General features: G+C 42.8%; 1 protein-coding gene across 1 annotated transcript in view; it reads right to left on the bottom strand.

Moving 5' to 3' along the window:
* The window catches only part of LOC141151161 (17-beta-hydroxysteroid dehydrogenase 13-like), a 142,125-nt gene that overhangs the window by 28,193 nt on the left and 97,787 nt on the right, over positions 1 to 16,145 (bottom strand). Inside the window, exons 2-5 of the mRNA XM_073637033.1 lie at positions 13,035 to 13,142; positions 12,821 to 12,952; positions 10,239 to 10,345; positions 5,627 to 5,764 (exon numbers count right to left, since the gene is read on the bottom strand). Of these exons, the coding sequence (XP_073493134.1) occupies positions 5,627 to 5,764; positions 10,239 to 10,345; positions 12,821 to 12,952; positions 13,035 to 13,142 (485 nt within the window). The remainder of the gene's footprint in view (positions 1 to 5,626; positions 5,765 to 10,238; positions 10,346 to 12,820; positions 12,953 to 13,034; positions 13,143 to 16,145) is intronic.

Here is a 16,145-nt window from a genome sequence, read left to right as displayed (position 1 = left end):
ATGTCCCGCCCGTCCCACTCATCCCAGTCTAGGGCGTACTCAGCTTAGTAGGCTATGTCAGGTTGGTGTGTGTGTTGTAGTGTGTGTGTGTGTGTGTGGTGTATACACTACAATATACCACACCGCACACCAACCTGACATACACTACACAATGGTGTCCACTAACAAATTGGAACCATGTTGCGTTTGGAGAGTCCCTGTGTGCCCAAACATTGGAGCTCCCCAACAAGTGACCCCATTTTGGAAACTAGACCCCCCAAGGCACCTATCTAGATGCATAGTGAGCACTTGAAACCCCCAGGTGCTTCACAAATTGATTCATAAAAATGAAAAAGTGGAAAAAAAAACACTTTTTTATTTTTACGGATTAATTTGTGAAGGACCTGGGGGTTCCAAGTGCTCACTATGCATCTAGATAGGTGCCTTGGGGGGTCTAGTTTCCAAAATGGGGTCACTTGTGGGGGAGCTCCAATGTTTGGCCACACAGCGGCTCTCCAAACGCAACATGGTGTCTTCTAACAATTTGAGCCGACAATTTGTTAGCGGACACCATGTTGCTTTTGGAGAGCCGCTGTGTGCCCAAACATTGGAGCTCCCCAACAAGTGACCCCATTTTGGAAACTAGACCCCCCAAGGCACCTATCTAGATGCATAGTGAGCACTTGGAACCCCCAGGTGCTTCACAAATTGATTCATAAAAATGAAAAAGTGGAAAAAAAAACACTTTTTTATTTTTACGGATTAATTTGTGAATGACCTGGGGGTTCCAAGTGCTCACTATGCATCTAGATAGGTGCCTTGGGGGGTCTAGTTTCCAAAATGGGGTCACTTGTGGGGGAGCTCCAATGTTTGGCCACACAGCGGCTCTCCAAACGCAACATGGTGTCTTCTAACAATTTGAGCCGACAATTTGTTAGCGGACACCATGTTGCTTTTGGAGAGCCGCTGTGTGCCCAAACATTGGAGCTCCCCCACAAGTGACCCCATTTTGGAAACTAGACCCCCCAAGGCACCTATCTAGATGCATAGTGAGCACTTGGAGCCCCCAGGTGCTTCACAAATTGATTCATAAAAATGAAAAAGTGGAAAAAAAAACACTTTTTTATTTTTACGGATTAATTTGTGAATGACCTGGGGGTTCCAAGTGCTCACTGTGCATCTAGATAGGTGCCTTGGGGGGTCTAGTTTCCAAAATGGGGTCACTTGTGGGGGAGCTCCAATGTTTGGCCACACAGCGGCTCTCCAAACGCGACATGGTGTCCGCTAACAAATTGAATGGAAAATCGGCTCAAATTGTTAGCGGACACCATGTTGCGTTTGGAGAGCCCCTAATGTGCCTAAACAGTGGAGCTCCCCCACAAGTGACCCCACTTTGGAAACTAGACCCCCCAAGGCACCTATCTAGATGCATAGTGAGCACTTGGAACCCCCAGGTGCTTCACAAAATGATCTGTGAAAACAAAAAAGTACTTTTTTTTTCACAAAAATTTTCTTTTAGCCTAAATTTTTTAATTTTCACATGGGTAACAGGATAAAATGCATCCTAAAATGTATTGGTCAATTTCTCCTGAGTACACTGATACCTCATATGTAGTCGTAAACCACTGTTTGGGCACATGACAGGGCTCAGAAGAGAAGGAGCGCAATTTGACTTTTGGAGCTAATTTTCCATTCAAAAAGTAAAATGGCGCTCCTTCCCTTCTGAGCCCTGCCGTGTGCCCAAACAGTGGTTTATGACCACATATGAGGTATCAGTGTACTAAGGAGAAATTGACCAACAAATTTTAGGATGCATTTTATCCTGTTACCCATGTGAAAATTAAAAAATTTAGGCTAAAAGAAAATTTTTGTTAGAAAAATAAAAATGTTCATTTTTTTCTTCCATGTGGCTTTAGTTCCTGTGATGCACCTGAAGGGTTAATAATCTTCTTGAATGTAGTTTTGAGTAGCTTGAGGGGTGCAGTTTTTGGAATGGTGTCACTTTTGGGTGTTTTCTGTCATGTACACCCCTCAAAGGGACTTCAAATGTGATGTGGTCACTAAAAAAAATGGCTTTGCAAATTTTGCTGGAAAAAAGAAAATTTGCTGATGAACTTTGAACCCTTCTAACTTCCTACCAAAAATTTTTTTTTTTTCAAAAATTGTGCTGATGTAAAGTAGACATGTGGGAAATGTTATTTATTAACTATTTTGTGTCACATCACTCTCTAGTTTAGCAGAATAAAAATTCAAAATTTGAAAATTGCAAAATTTTCAAAATTTTTCCCATATTTTTGATTTTTTCACAAATAAACGCAAATATTATCGACCTAAATTTAATACTAACATGAAGCCCAATATGTCACGAAAAAACAATCTCAGAATCGCTAGGATCCGTTGAAGTGTTCCAGAGTTTTTACTTCGTAAAGGGACACTGGTCAGAATTGACAAAAATGCCAAGGTCTTTAGGGTCAAAATAGGCTGGGTCCTGAAGGGGTTAAACGATCCTCGAATGGTAATTATTTAGCAAATGGTGGTTGTTTAATGTTGCAGTATAGTCTAACACAGATGCAGCTTAAGGGGAACCTGTCATGTAAAATAGCACTATTAACCTGCAGATATGAGGTTAATCTGCAGATTAATAGCGTTCTGACACTGTGCAGCCACACTGAGAGCCCTGCTTGCGGGAAGAAATTAACAGTATTCCTCCTGTTCAGTAGCAGGTGTGGCGCCCGCACAGCTTCAGTCACTGCTCTACGTATAGTGAGTGGTGGCTGTGACTGTGCCCCTGGTACTGACTGACAGCAGGATCTAATGCTGAGCCGGCTGCCAGTCAGTGTGGAGGCGTGGTTATAGCCGCCGCTCACTATACAGAGAGCGGTGACTGAAACCACGCTGATGCCACCCCTATGACTGAACGCTGCCGGGAGGAATAAAGTTTTTTCCCTCCCGGCAGCAGGGCTTTCAGTGCAGCAGCCGCACTGGGTCAGAACGCTATTAATTTGTAGATTAACCATATATCTGTAGGTTAATAGCGTTATTTTACATGACAGATTCCTTTTGAGTCCTTAGGTCAGTGATTGGATTATTATTATCAGTTTGTGCCTCATTCTGTGCCTAAAAAATAATAACTAAATCGTGACACATTAGAGATACAATAGTTTTCAGCCAAACTATTATTCAGCTTACGGCTATCTCCCCTGACTGGTGACATACACAGGAGTATTTTGTAGAGAGTTCCCGTATTCTCTATCAGAGATCATCTGGCAGCGGCTGATCTGCTTATCAAACAAAAGGGTATGGCAAATTGAATTCCAACTGACCGAATCTTACATCCCCGTTATCTGTTGGGCTATCATTGGAAAGCCCCCATAAACGTTAAATGATTGTTTGATCATGTCAAAATAGGCGGGTTCAGCTGGCTTTTATCTTATGTGTCTGGGGGGATTCAGAAAATAAAGTTCAGTTTTTTTCACATTGCTTTTTCAAAAATGAAATTACTGCATTACAAAAAGTAAACATTAAACTTTGTCAGGTATTCCACAGCAACTATTTTATGCTGAAGGAAGGGACTTTCCCACACACCCCTGTGCTGACATCGCAGGTGCTGGGCTCCGCCCTTCATGTCTTTGTTAAGAAAAACTCTAACTTCTGGGATAACTTATCACGCGTTGATCCCAGAAGCCCAAAAATTATAGCAAATTTTCTATTATGATTTTACCTTCATTTAGAAACCACACATCGTGCTGTTGTGGTCTGCTATTTTGGTGCTTTTGCACTACAGCTACACGGAGTGGTTTATGGTTACGATAAAATGAGCATATCGCTCCTTGGCTGACCCTGCCACTAAAAATATAGGTCCCATTATTATCAGAATTTTGGAACTTTAGTTTTCCATATTACGTTTCGGTGTCGGCGAGACCATAGATTTCCTTTTGAAGCTCAGGAAGCAAGCTCCAACAGTTACACTTAAATTATTGCAAGCCTGTGTCTAATCACCCCCTGCGTCTGCCAGGGAGAAAGATGCTTGCATTTTAATTAGGCTGGTGGCACCTATCTTGACAGCATTTGTGTACAAGGCCTTACTCATGAGTGTGCTAATTGGGGTTTTGTGCTGAGATTTTCATGGAGACAGCTCTTGTACTGACAAGTGGTGGATAAGGGAGGGGTGAGGGGGGCTTCAGGGGAAGCAAGAAAGAATCCTTAATATCTATGACAGGGGAGAAGAAAAGATTTTCAATTTTTCTATGACAAACTTACAAAAACTTTTATAACGTTATAGCATTGACATTTAAGCCTCAGATATAATATGTATTATTACGTAGAATTAGTAACAATATTATTTAAAAAACGACTTGACAGTGATTCAGACATTATGTTAATATATCTCCTATGAAATAATAACTCTTCATTCTACCATTGATCTGTTATACTTGCTAGATAAAAAAAAATGCACAACTGGGTATTACCACTTAGGGGCGTGTGTCTGAAAAATCGAACACTGTCCAATCAAGAAAGTAAGAATTTTCCCAGCCGCCATTGTCCAATTAGTCCCATCAGCGTCACATGCGTTTTAAAAAGAGAATGATAACTCCTAATGTCAAAATATACTGGGGGAATAACAAAGGAATGGCATTCGGGGAATAACAGAGGAAAGTTCAGCTCCATAATTGTTGTTTTAGGGGAAATACAAATTTAAAGGGAAGATATCACCAGAAAAAATGCTATTAACCTGCAGGTATGGGGTTAATCTGCAAGTTAATATCGTTATTAACCTACCCGGCGCCTGTACTTAGCTAAACACTGCGGGGAGAAAATTAACCTTATTCGCCCCGCAGCGTTCTGGTTTCAGAGCGGCAGCTGTAGCCGCACCCCTGACCCTGACTGACACTCGCTTTTCATTGTGGCCGTCTGTCAGTCAGGGCTGGGGACGTGGTTACAGCCGCTGCTCTGTATTCCCAGTGACTGTAACCTGAATGCTGCCGGGGGGAATAAAGTTAATTTTCTCCCCACAGCGTCCAGCTATGTGTGGGCGCTGAGCAGCTTAATAACGCTATTAACCTGCAGATTAACTCCATACCTGCAGGTTAATAGCGTTTGGCATTTTTGGCGACTGGTTCCATTTAAACCAACATTTAGGTATGTCCAAACTTTTGAGTAGGTCCAAAAATATTATCTCAAATTCTCCATTCTTGAAGAAATTAAATGCAAGTAACAAAATTCAAAATTCATCAAAGCTTTTATGCCAGGATTCTGTCGCAACAAGGAGTTGAGCTAAAATGTAGCCAATTTTGGCGTTTTCACACTAGTTTTTCCAGATCCAACAAAATAGACGGAGCTTGGACAGGATGAGATTGAGGTGGGGGTGTAACGCCATGGCTTGTCTAATTCATGACAAGCTGTGGCATTCCATAAGCTAGGAATCTCACTCCAGTACCTAGAGTAAAATTTCTGGTGTAGCTCATGGAAGCGCACACCACTAGTCAGATGCTCCAGATTCATTAAGATGCACCTCTTCATGAATCAGGAGTGTCTGACTCCAGCACACCCCCTCATCACGATTCACGACTGGTATGAACAACGCCGGTCTTGATAAATCGGGGCCTTAATGCAGTTATATAAATTTAATATACAGTAATTTCCTTACCTTGTGCTTGGGTTGTGGACAAATCCAGTGTTCACAAATACTGGGCATAAGCAAGTAGTCTTTATGCCATCTTTACCGAGGCTAGCAAGCTCCACAGTCATACACTCATGGAATCCAACAGCACCAAATTTGCTAGCACTGAATAAAAAGATTTAAATACATAAAATGTACGTAGAAATTAGTTCAAACAGTGTTTAGAGGCCATCATGTTATAAGCCTATTTTATTCAGTATATATATATTTTTCTAGAATTTAGGAACATTATATGTAGAAAATACTTCTTATTTAGTAATATTGTGTCTTATTTTGAAATAAAATGGGGGAGAAAGAATTCTTGAGCATCCAAGAAGATCAGCTATTTCCTTCATCCTCACAATCCATGTGTCTGACTGCAACAAAACTAGGTACAGAAGGAATTCCCTCACCCGTCAAGTCTGCAATAGGGAACTAAAAAACGCTGAGCCCCGTTCCTTCAGTGGTGTGCTAACGAAAGATAGAAGAGATCAAGATGACATGTTCTCTCCCTAAGAATTCTACAAGATTGTTTAGCGCAAACTAAGGTTATTATTATTTATTTTTAGAGCACCATAGATTCCATGGCAGTGAACCTGTGAAAAGGGTTACATCCAAAATACAGATATAAATTACAATGAAGAAACTAACAGTGACAGACTTCTACAGAGGGGGAGAGTTAACAGTCTACAGGGTAATCGAGAAGGAGACAGTGGGTTGGGGCATTGCAGCAGGTCCAGTGGTAGTGACATGACAACGGGGTCATTGCAAGCTGTAAGCTTTCTTGAAGAGATGAGTTTTAAGGTTCTGTCTGAAGATTTTGAATGTGGGAGACAATTGAAACTTATTGGCGCACAGAATTCCACAGGACTGGGCATGCTTGGGAGAAGTCTTGGAGGTGTGGAATTTATGAGAGTGGATTAAATGTGGGAATTATGAGACCAGAGAATACATGTGGGAAGATATCGGGAAATTAGTTTGGAGATATATGGAGGAGACCAATTATGGACGCTTTCTAGGTCAATGTTAACTGAAAACTTAGAAGCAAAAGAAGAGATTTGCAGAGTGAAGAAGCTGAGGAGTAATGAGGGAAGAGTTAGATAAATCAGACAGCAGAGTTAAGGATGAACTAGAGAGGTGTAAGAGCGTTAGCTGTGCTGCTGCAGAGGAGGACATTGCAGTAGTTGAGGGAGATATTGAGGGCATACACTAACATATTATTAGATTCTGACTTCAGGAACGGATGAATTTTAGAAATATTTTTGAGTTGAAGGGAGCAGGTGAAGATAAGGATTTGGATGTGTGGTTTGAAGGACAGGGTAGAGTCAAGGGTTACTCTGAGGCAGCTGACTTGCTGTACAAGGGAAAGCATGATGTAATTTACTGTGATCGATCGGTCTTGTAGGGGAGTTAAGTGAGACGGAGGAAAGTTGATAAGTTCTGTTTTGTCCACATTGAGTTTTAGGAATTGTGATGAGAAGAAGGAGGAAATGGTTACTAGATACTGAGGGGTACTGGTAGAGAGATGACATCTGGGCCAGACAGATAGATTTGAGGGTTATCAGCATACAGGTGGAAGCCATGAGACTTGATGAGCTGTTTGAAGCCTACGGTATAAATGGAAAAAAGTAGGGGTTCCTGGGCACAGAGCCTTGAGGAACACCAAGAAAGAGAAGTCTGGATGAGGAGGTAGTATGGGAATGGAAGACACTAAAAGTGCAGTTAGTGAGGTATGAAGAGATACAGGAGAAGGCCAAATCTTTGATGCCAAGGGAAGAGAGGAGGGGGTGGTCGACTGTTTCAAAGGCAGAACACAGGTCAAGAAGTAGGAGTATAGAATGTTATCTCTTAGGTTTGGCAGTAAAGGGTTAGTAATTTTGGTTAGGGCATTTTCAGTGGAGTGGTAGGGACGGAAGCCAGATTGTAGGTTGCTGAAGACCGAGTTGTATGAGAGGTGGGAGTAAAGTAAAATATGGACATGCTTTGCACAAATCTCATCTTTATACTATGTTAGTTTATTTCTGGCATTTCTGTAGCGTCGGCGTCCCTGCCTCCTGCTAGGCAGGGACGCTGTTCCCCTCACCTCTCTGCTCCGTGCCCGGCGTCTTCCTCCCGCTCTGCTGGCAGCACGCGCTGCTTCCCGGCCACGGTGCTTAGGGCGCGCGTGCGTGCGCTCCCCCTCTCTTAAAGGGGCCGCGCGCCCCGCCCTAAGGACTTTACCATATATAAGGCACCTCCTCCAAAATGGAGGTGCCCGAGCAATGTTGTAGCACAGTTCATCACTCTGCTTCAGCCCTCAGGTCCCGTTTCCAGTTACCTGCCAGTTACCTGCCAGTTTCCTGTCTGATACCCGCCTGCCTCATGTCTATCTGCTGCTATTCCTGCGGTCCGACAGTCTGCCTACCAGCCCTGCCAGTCTGTCTATGGATCCGTCTGCCCGCTCACCTGGGAGCGCTCATCTGCTACCTGCCTGCTAGCCTACCTGGAGGCTCCGCCGTGACGTGCTGTGACCACCTGCCTGTCCAGAGACTCTTGCTCGCTCACCTGCTACCTGTCTGCTAGCCTACCTGGAGGCTCCGCCGTCACGTGCTGTGACCACCTGCCTGTCCAGAGACTCTTGCCCGCTCACCTGGGAGCGCTCACCTGCTACCTGTCTGCTAGCCTACCTGGAAGCTCCGCCGTCACGTGCTGTGACCACCTGCCTGTCCAGAGACTCTTGCCCGCTCACCTGCTACCTGTCTGCTAGCCTACCTGGAGGCTCCGTCGTCACGTGCTGTGACCACCTGCCTGTCCAGAGACTCTTGCCCGCTCACCTGGGAGCGCTCACCTGCTACCTGTCTGCTAGCCTACCTGGAGGCTCCGCCGTCACGTGCTGTGACCACCTGCCTGTCCAGAGACTCTTGCCCGCTCACCTGGGAGCGCTCACCTGCTACCTGCCTGCTAGCCTACCTGGAGGCTCCGCCGTCACGTGCTGTGACCACCTGCCTGTCCAGAGACTCTTGCTCGCTCACCTGGGAGCGTCCACCTGCTACCAGCCAGCTAGCCTACCTGGAGGCTCTGCCGTCACTTGCCGTGACCACCTGCCCGTTTACCCAGAGACTGTCCCGGTCACTTGCCGTGACCACCTGCCCGTTTACCCAGAGACTGTCCCGGTCACTTGCCGTGACCACCTGCCCGTTTACCCAGAGACTGTCCTGGTCACTTGCCGTGACCACCTGCCCGTTTACCCAGAGACTGTCCCTGTCACTTGCCGTGACTACCTGCCCGTCTTCCCTTGGCGCCACCCGCTTCCTTACAAGGACCGCCCCCTTGTAGAGTGCTCAGAGGTTCCGCCTCCCAGACCCGTTACAATTTCATTGATTGTGTCAATTGATCAATGCCACTAATCAAGAAAGTAGCTTGTGCACTTTCTCTACTGTTCATTTTCCTCTTATTGAGTCCTGTGTAAACAGCAATAGAGAAGGTAGAAATGGTATATTTTTTTTTTATTCTCAGTTGCTTAATAAATTTGGTTTAAATTTGTCTAGTCTAAGCTTATACCACCAATTAGTTTCCTTACAGCGTGACATTTGCATCATGTCATTTTACCACTAATTCACACCTACTTTCATCAGCTGATGCCCCTTTGCCAAGCAAAAAAAACCCTGTTTAATTATTAAGCAAATTAAGCCAGAATTCTGTCATATGTAACCTTGGAAACCTCTTCTACTGTGCTGTTAAAACTGACACAAAGTGACTGTGATAAAATAATAGGTTTTTGTGAAATCTGGCAGCAAATCTATTTATTAATCTCTCAGTGATGTGTGTCGTACATATACAATAGCTATGCCCTTTTACTGTATGGAGCAGGCTCAAGAATTGAGCCCGCTCCATGTAGCACAGGTGCCAGCTGTGTTACATACTCCACAGTAACTGATGAAATTGGGACTTGAGATCTCCAATGAAGTCGAGCTTGGGGCTCAGCTTCATCGGAGATTACAAATTTCACAATACACTGCAGTGCTACAGTATTGCAGTGTAATGAAGTGGCGATCAAGTGACTGCAGATCAAGTACTAAATATAAATGTAAAACACATTAAAATATAATTTTAAATATTTCCCCCACCAAAAAATATGTTTAAATAACCTTCATTTCCTCAAATGTACAGTAAATATCAAAATATGAAAAATAATATCTGAATTTAAAAAAAAAAGCATGAAAATATTTACCCCATAGAGAGTGAATGCCGAAATAGGAAAAAAATTGAAACACCAGAATTGACAATGACACAAAAGAGTGTGCAGACAGGACAGGATGGGATCGCAACTGTTGGTTTACCTCTCAGAAAAAAATCAGCTGTGATTCCATGTTGATCTGTCTGTATACACTCTTTTGCTACCTCCCCTGCCCAGAAGTTGTGGTATATCTGACCATTTTCCTGCATGGTCGCACACATCCATTACAGAGGGACACATTTATACAATTACCATGGGACAGAAACATTTTTTTTCCACATTCAATTGTAGAACTTATTTTTATTTTAAAGTCTATTAATTAAAATGTATTTTGTTCAAGGGACAACCCATTTAAGAGTTTAAAAGGTAAAAAAATAAACTTACCAATAATCTACCAAGTATGTTATGCCAACATGACCACATAAAGAAGCAACTGTGGCTATATGTCCTCGATTTTTTTTTATCATTGCAGGCAAGAAAGATTTGGTAGTCTTGAAAGCAAATAAACATAACATAATGCAATATATTAACACGTTGATAAAATTGTAGTTACCCTTCTGGTAAAGTAAGAAAAACCCACAATGATCACTGAAATAACTTGAAACTAACAAAAGTAAATTTCAATTTAAATTTAGTGAATATTAAATAATGAAAAACAAACATTGCTTTGCAATTTGGTTAAATTGAAAAAATAATAATGATGAAAATTGCCAAGACAAAAATGATGGAACCCTTAACTTAATATATTGTATCACAACCTTTTGAGACTACTGGAAATCTAATCCAGGTAACCACTTAATGAACCTGATAGAATGCCAAGGGTGTGTAAAACAGTAGTGTTGAGCGAGCGTGTATTGTTAACCCTTTCAGCGAGAACGCTTGAGTTCTCATCGAGTATTTGCGGCGTGCTCGGCATCTATGTTAGTGCCGCCGAGGCTGCATGTGTCACAGCTGTTAGACAGCTGTGACACATGCAGGGATTGCCTAACAAACAGGCAATCCCTGCATGTGTCGCAGCTGTCTAACAGCCTTGGAACATGCAGCCGCAGCGGCACTAACATAGATGCCGAGCATGCCACAAATACTCGGTGAGCACCCGAACGTGCTCACCGAAAGGTTAGCAATACACGCTCCCTCAACACTATAAAACAGTCATCAGAGTAAAGGGATTGTACTTTGAGGAATCTAAGGTTTAACACATATTTTTGTTTGTTGCCCACATGATATTTACTCCTTATTTCTAAGGGTATCCCTTCCTAGTTTTGCTGCCTTCAGTCTGAATCTATAATATGCACATTCCAATAAGAACAAGGAAAACAATTCCATGAATAGTGGATCCAAACAATTTTCTGGTACTGTATATACACACTTGGACAAAACTGTTGCTACCCTTCTGTTAAAGAATAAAGTATTCGCAATAGTCACTGAAACAACTTGAAATTTACAAAAGTAATTTTCAATTGAAATTTGCTTAGAAATAACTAATAAAAATCATTGCTTTTGAATTGTGGTTCAACAGGAAAATGTAAAAAAATACCAAAAAACTAATGATAATGGCCTGGTACCCATAGAAAACATTGAAAATAATTTGAAAAAAAGGACATGTGAAACTAAGGTGTCTACAAAAATGTAATCAGTCAGTCTGTGTATTTAAAGGGTGAAAAGAAGTCACTGCGCTGTTTGGTATCATGGAGTATACTACACTGGACATGGACCACAGATAGCTCAAGAGAGAGTTGTCTCAGGAGATTAAAAAGAAAATGATAGATAAGCAGCTTAAAAGGTAAAGGTTATAAGACCATCTCCAAATAGCTAGATGTTCCTGTTACTACAATTGATCATATTATTCATAAATTTAAGTCTATAGTACTGTAGCCAACCTCCCTGGAGAGGTGACGCAAGAAGAAAATTGATGACAAATTGAAGAGATGTATAATACAAATGGCAACCAATGAACCAATAACAACTTCCATAGAGTTTATAGGTGAACTCTAAGGTCAAGTTACATTAGTGTCAAATCTGTTCCTGTCTTAGTAAAAGTAGACTTCATGGAAGATTATCAAGACCACTGTTAAAAGCAAATCATAAGAAAGCAAGACTGGAATTTGCAAAAATGAATATTGACATTTCACAAAGAATCTGGGAGAATGTCCTCTGGACAGATGAGACAAAACCGAAGCTGTTTGGTAAGTCACATCAGCTCTATGTTCACAGATGCAAAAATGAAGCATACAAAGAAAAGAACACTGTCCCTACTGTTAAGCTTTGAGGAGACTCTGTTTTGTTCTGGGACTGCATTGTTGCATCTGGCATTGGGTGTCTTGAATTGAATTCAATGAAATTTCAAGACTATCAAGGCATTCTGGAGCAAAATGTATTGCTCAGTGTCAGAAAGCTTGGTTTGAGTCGCAAGTCATGCGTCCTCCAACAGGATAATGTTCCAAAACATACAGTTAAAAACATCCAATAATGGCTAAGAGCAAAGCATTGGACTATTCTGAAGTGGCCTTCAATGATCCCTGGTTTAAATCATAGTGAACATCTGTGGAAGAAGCTGAAACATTCAGTCTGGAGAAGGCACCCTTCAAACCTGAGACAGCTAGAGCATATTGCTTACAAGGACTGGGCCAAAATACCTGAGGACAGGTGGAGAGGTCTCATTGAGAGTTAAAGAAATTGTTTGTTTGCAGTGATTATCCGAAAAGATTGTGCAACAAAATGAATCAGGTGAAGCAACATGTGCCTCACCACAAGTCTTACTCCAGTCATGAATTCGACAAGGGGGCTTTGCCACTCTCAGTCCAAGCTCCACGCACTTTGTCAGAGCTGGACAAAAATGGTGTGAAAACACCGAAAATCGCTAAACCTCACATTGCGCAAAAATGTTGGGTAACTTTTCAAACCTTTTTACGCCAGAGTTCTGGCATAACTGACATTCTTTAGAATTTAAAAGTGATATCACTAACCCAGAAATGAGCAAGAATGTTAACTTCAAATGTCTTCTCAATTTGATGATCTTGTAGTTTCAGAAATTCAACACCAAACACCACTCCTGCATTATTTATCAGAATGTCCACATCTCCAATGGTTGTCTTCACCTTTATAATATAAAAACTAGTTACAAGTTATATAGACGTAATGATATAAATGTTTTTACACATATTAAAGATGAATGCCAACCTTTTCAGCTGTGGCATAAATCTCGTCCTTTTTGCTGCAGTCTACCACATATGTAAAAGCTTTAGCTCCCAGTTTCCTGCATTGTTCTGCTGTTTCTTCTATTCCATCCTGCAGAAAAATGGTATAATACACATTCATGGAATCTGTATGTACACTGAAGATCACAAACTACATTTTCTTAAGTAATAAAATGTACCTACTAGGTCCATTTTGCATACTATTTGCAAAGCAAGGGAAGCAGTGTGAGGCCGATTAATAACATGAAGTATAATGTCAAAAATTGCCACTAGGGTAAAAAATACCTACAGTTACCCCACACCACTAATGCAGTTATGTGATGTGCTGGACACTGATATATAGATATAACTTAAAGCAGTTCTCAGGGTGTATAATATTGATTATATTCCAAAAGAAGTCAGGGTCCTATTAAATGCAATACTTCAATCTAAAGCAATCCAATCATGAAAAACAAAGTATAGATGCAAATAAAACACTATTTATTTCAATTTTTTTAAAAAGCAATCAGTAAAAGCACATTACTAAAAAGGAGAAGTAAATAGAAGGATCCCACAGTTAATAGGTTGGAGGTATCGTCCAACAGGGTAATAGACAGGTATAAGCACATCCAGGAGTAATGTAGAGGCATGAGAAGCCTGTCCAAAAAATCAGACTTAATAAGGTGTCACATGCAATAAATAAATGGTAATGATACTGTAGCAATTCGTGATAAAGAGGACCCAAGGTATTAGGTTAGGGCTTTTTGTGGTAGTGGTAATTTTGAGGTCAATTCATGTTCTTTTTTAAGGCTTAATACAGCATCATCTATGGACTTTGCTTATTACTGCACGCAACATTTTATAGTTCTATGACAATTTTTCTTGACAGGTTTTTTATACCGTTGAGCTTTTTTGAGTAACCTAATACCTTGGGTCCTCTTTATCATGAATTGCTACAGTATCATTACCATTACCATTTATTTATTGCATGTGACACCTTGCGGCAGTAATGTAATATATGTGGGTATATCAACATTATCTGTTATATGTGCAGCTTAAATGCATATTTATTCTCGTATCATATGTGCAGGGCATGAGTATATTTTTGTGTCCAGTGTGCAATGCAGGTATATAATGAATATGTGTAACATCCCTGGCGGCGCGCTGGCATGGCTTACCATCTCCCACCATGCAAGACTGCCAACTTACCTATCAGTCCTGGCTGCACACTTTGCTCCATTACTTGCTGTGTGCATGTCTCTTGTCTGATTGCTTAGGGCGGCGGCGTTGTTAATTCCTGATTCTTAAAGTTACAGTGTGCGCAGTCCTAATGCGTCCCCAGCCTATTGCTGTGAGTCACTGGATACTTAAACCCCCTCCACCCAGTAGGAGGTGCCTGAGCAATGCTTTCTTTCAGTGTGTTCTGTGCAACTGAGTTGCCAGGTCCTGTCCTGTATCTTGTCTGTTTCTGCCACCCTGGGGGCTGAGTACCCAGGCCTGTTACCTGTATCTGTAACTTCTAGTTTGTTTCCGCCACCCGGGGGGCTGAGTACCCAGGCCCGTTACCTGTATCTGTGACTTCTAGTCTGTTTCCGCCACCCTGGGGGCTGAGTACCCAGGCTCATTCCTGTATCTTGTTCCAGGTTCAGTTCCTGTCTGAACTGTGTCCTTGCCCGTTACCTGTTTGTCTCTATGTCCAATTCTTCCCTTTTCCTGCAGTGTTCTGCTTGTCCCGTTTCCCTGCCTCCGTATCTACCTCCTGTGTTCTAGCTATCTTCCTGTGTTTCCCAGTCTGTGCCATGTGAACAGAGCCTTGTGCTGTCTGCCTGCACCTGCGGTTCTGCTCTGCTCTGCTCCGCTTGTCCTCCGCGCCTGCGGTTCCGCTCTGCTCCTCTTGTCCTCTGCACCTGTGGTTCTGCTCTGCTCCGCTCACCCTCCGCACCTGCGGTTCCGCTCTGCTCTGCTCCGCTTGTCCTCCGCGCCTGCGGTTCTGCTCTGCTCTGCTCCACTTGTCCTCAGCGCCTGCGGTTCGGCTCTGCTCCACTTGTCCTCCGCACCTGCGTTTCCGCTCTGCTCCGCTTGTCCTCCACGCCTGCGGTTCCGCTCTGCTATGCTCCGCTTGTCATCCATGCCTGCAGTTCTGCTCTGCTTGTCCTCCGCCCCTGCGGCTCTGTTCCTATATCCCAGTCTGTACTGGTCCCTATCCAGACTGCTTTCCTACCTGTCAGTATTGGCCTGTCGGCATAACTGCCAGTACCCGCCTGTCTGCACACCTGCCAGTACCCACCTGTCTGCACACCAGCCGTGCCTGCCAGTACCCACCTGTCTGCATACCAGCCATGCCTGCCAGTACCCACCTGTCTGCATACCAGCCTAACCTGCCCATTCCTGTATTCCCTGGTGTGGGTCAACAGCTGTGACTGGGGTCTGACCTGGAGTAGCACCTGGGCCACCTCCCACGTCCCTCCTCGGACCACGGAGTCGATTAAGCCACAGTGTGTTCGTGGTCGGATCTGGCGAGGCCCCTAGTCACGCCCCTCCAGGCACTCCTTGGTTCGTGGCCCAGTGGGACCACTAACCACGCTCATGCCAGTCAGTCCGGGCGTGAGCATAACAATATGTATCTACAGTACTGGTCAAAAGTTTGGACACACCAGTTCATTAAATTGATTTCCTTGCCCATTTTAGTATGTGCACATAGTAGATTAAGATTGAAGGCAGCAAAACTACAGAGGAACACATATGGAAACAAGGAGTAAAGAAGAATATGTGAAACAAACCAGAATGTGTGTGAAACCTTAGATCCCTCAAACTACCCCTATTTTACTCTGATACAACTTTACACACACATGACATTCTTTCAAGCAGCTTCATCAGGTAGTCACCTGGAATAAAAATAAGGAAACCCACTGCATGAATATTTGTGTCTAAACGTGTGACCAGTACTGTATGTACGTATATGTGCAGTGTAAGCATATGTGTATGTATGTGTGTCATATATGCAATACTACCTGCCAAGTTCCTTAAAAAGCTGTTGCAAGTGTATCTAGAAGAATTGTTGCTTTGATGTTGTTTTGAAGGCAAATTGTGGTCACCTTATTTATGCGATTTAGCA

This window comes from Phyllobates terribilis, unplaced genomic scaffold (assembly GCF_046119375.1).
Source record: "Phyllobates terribilis strain yellow unplaced genomic scaffold, ASM4611937v1 Scaffold_1__5_contigs__length_1240528914, whole genome shotgun sequence".
Lineage (NCBI taxonomy): Eukaryota > Metazoa > Chordata > Amphibia > Anura > Dendrobatidae > Phyllobates > Phyllobates terribilis.
This window is presented reverse-complemented; position numbering and strand designations above follow the sequence as displayed.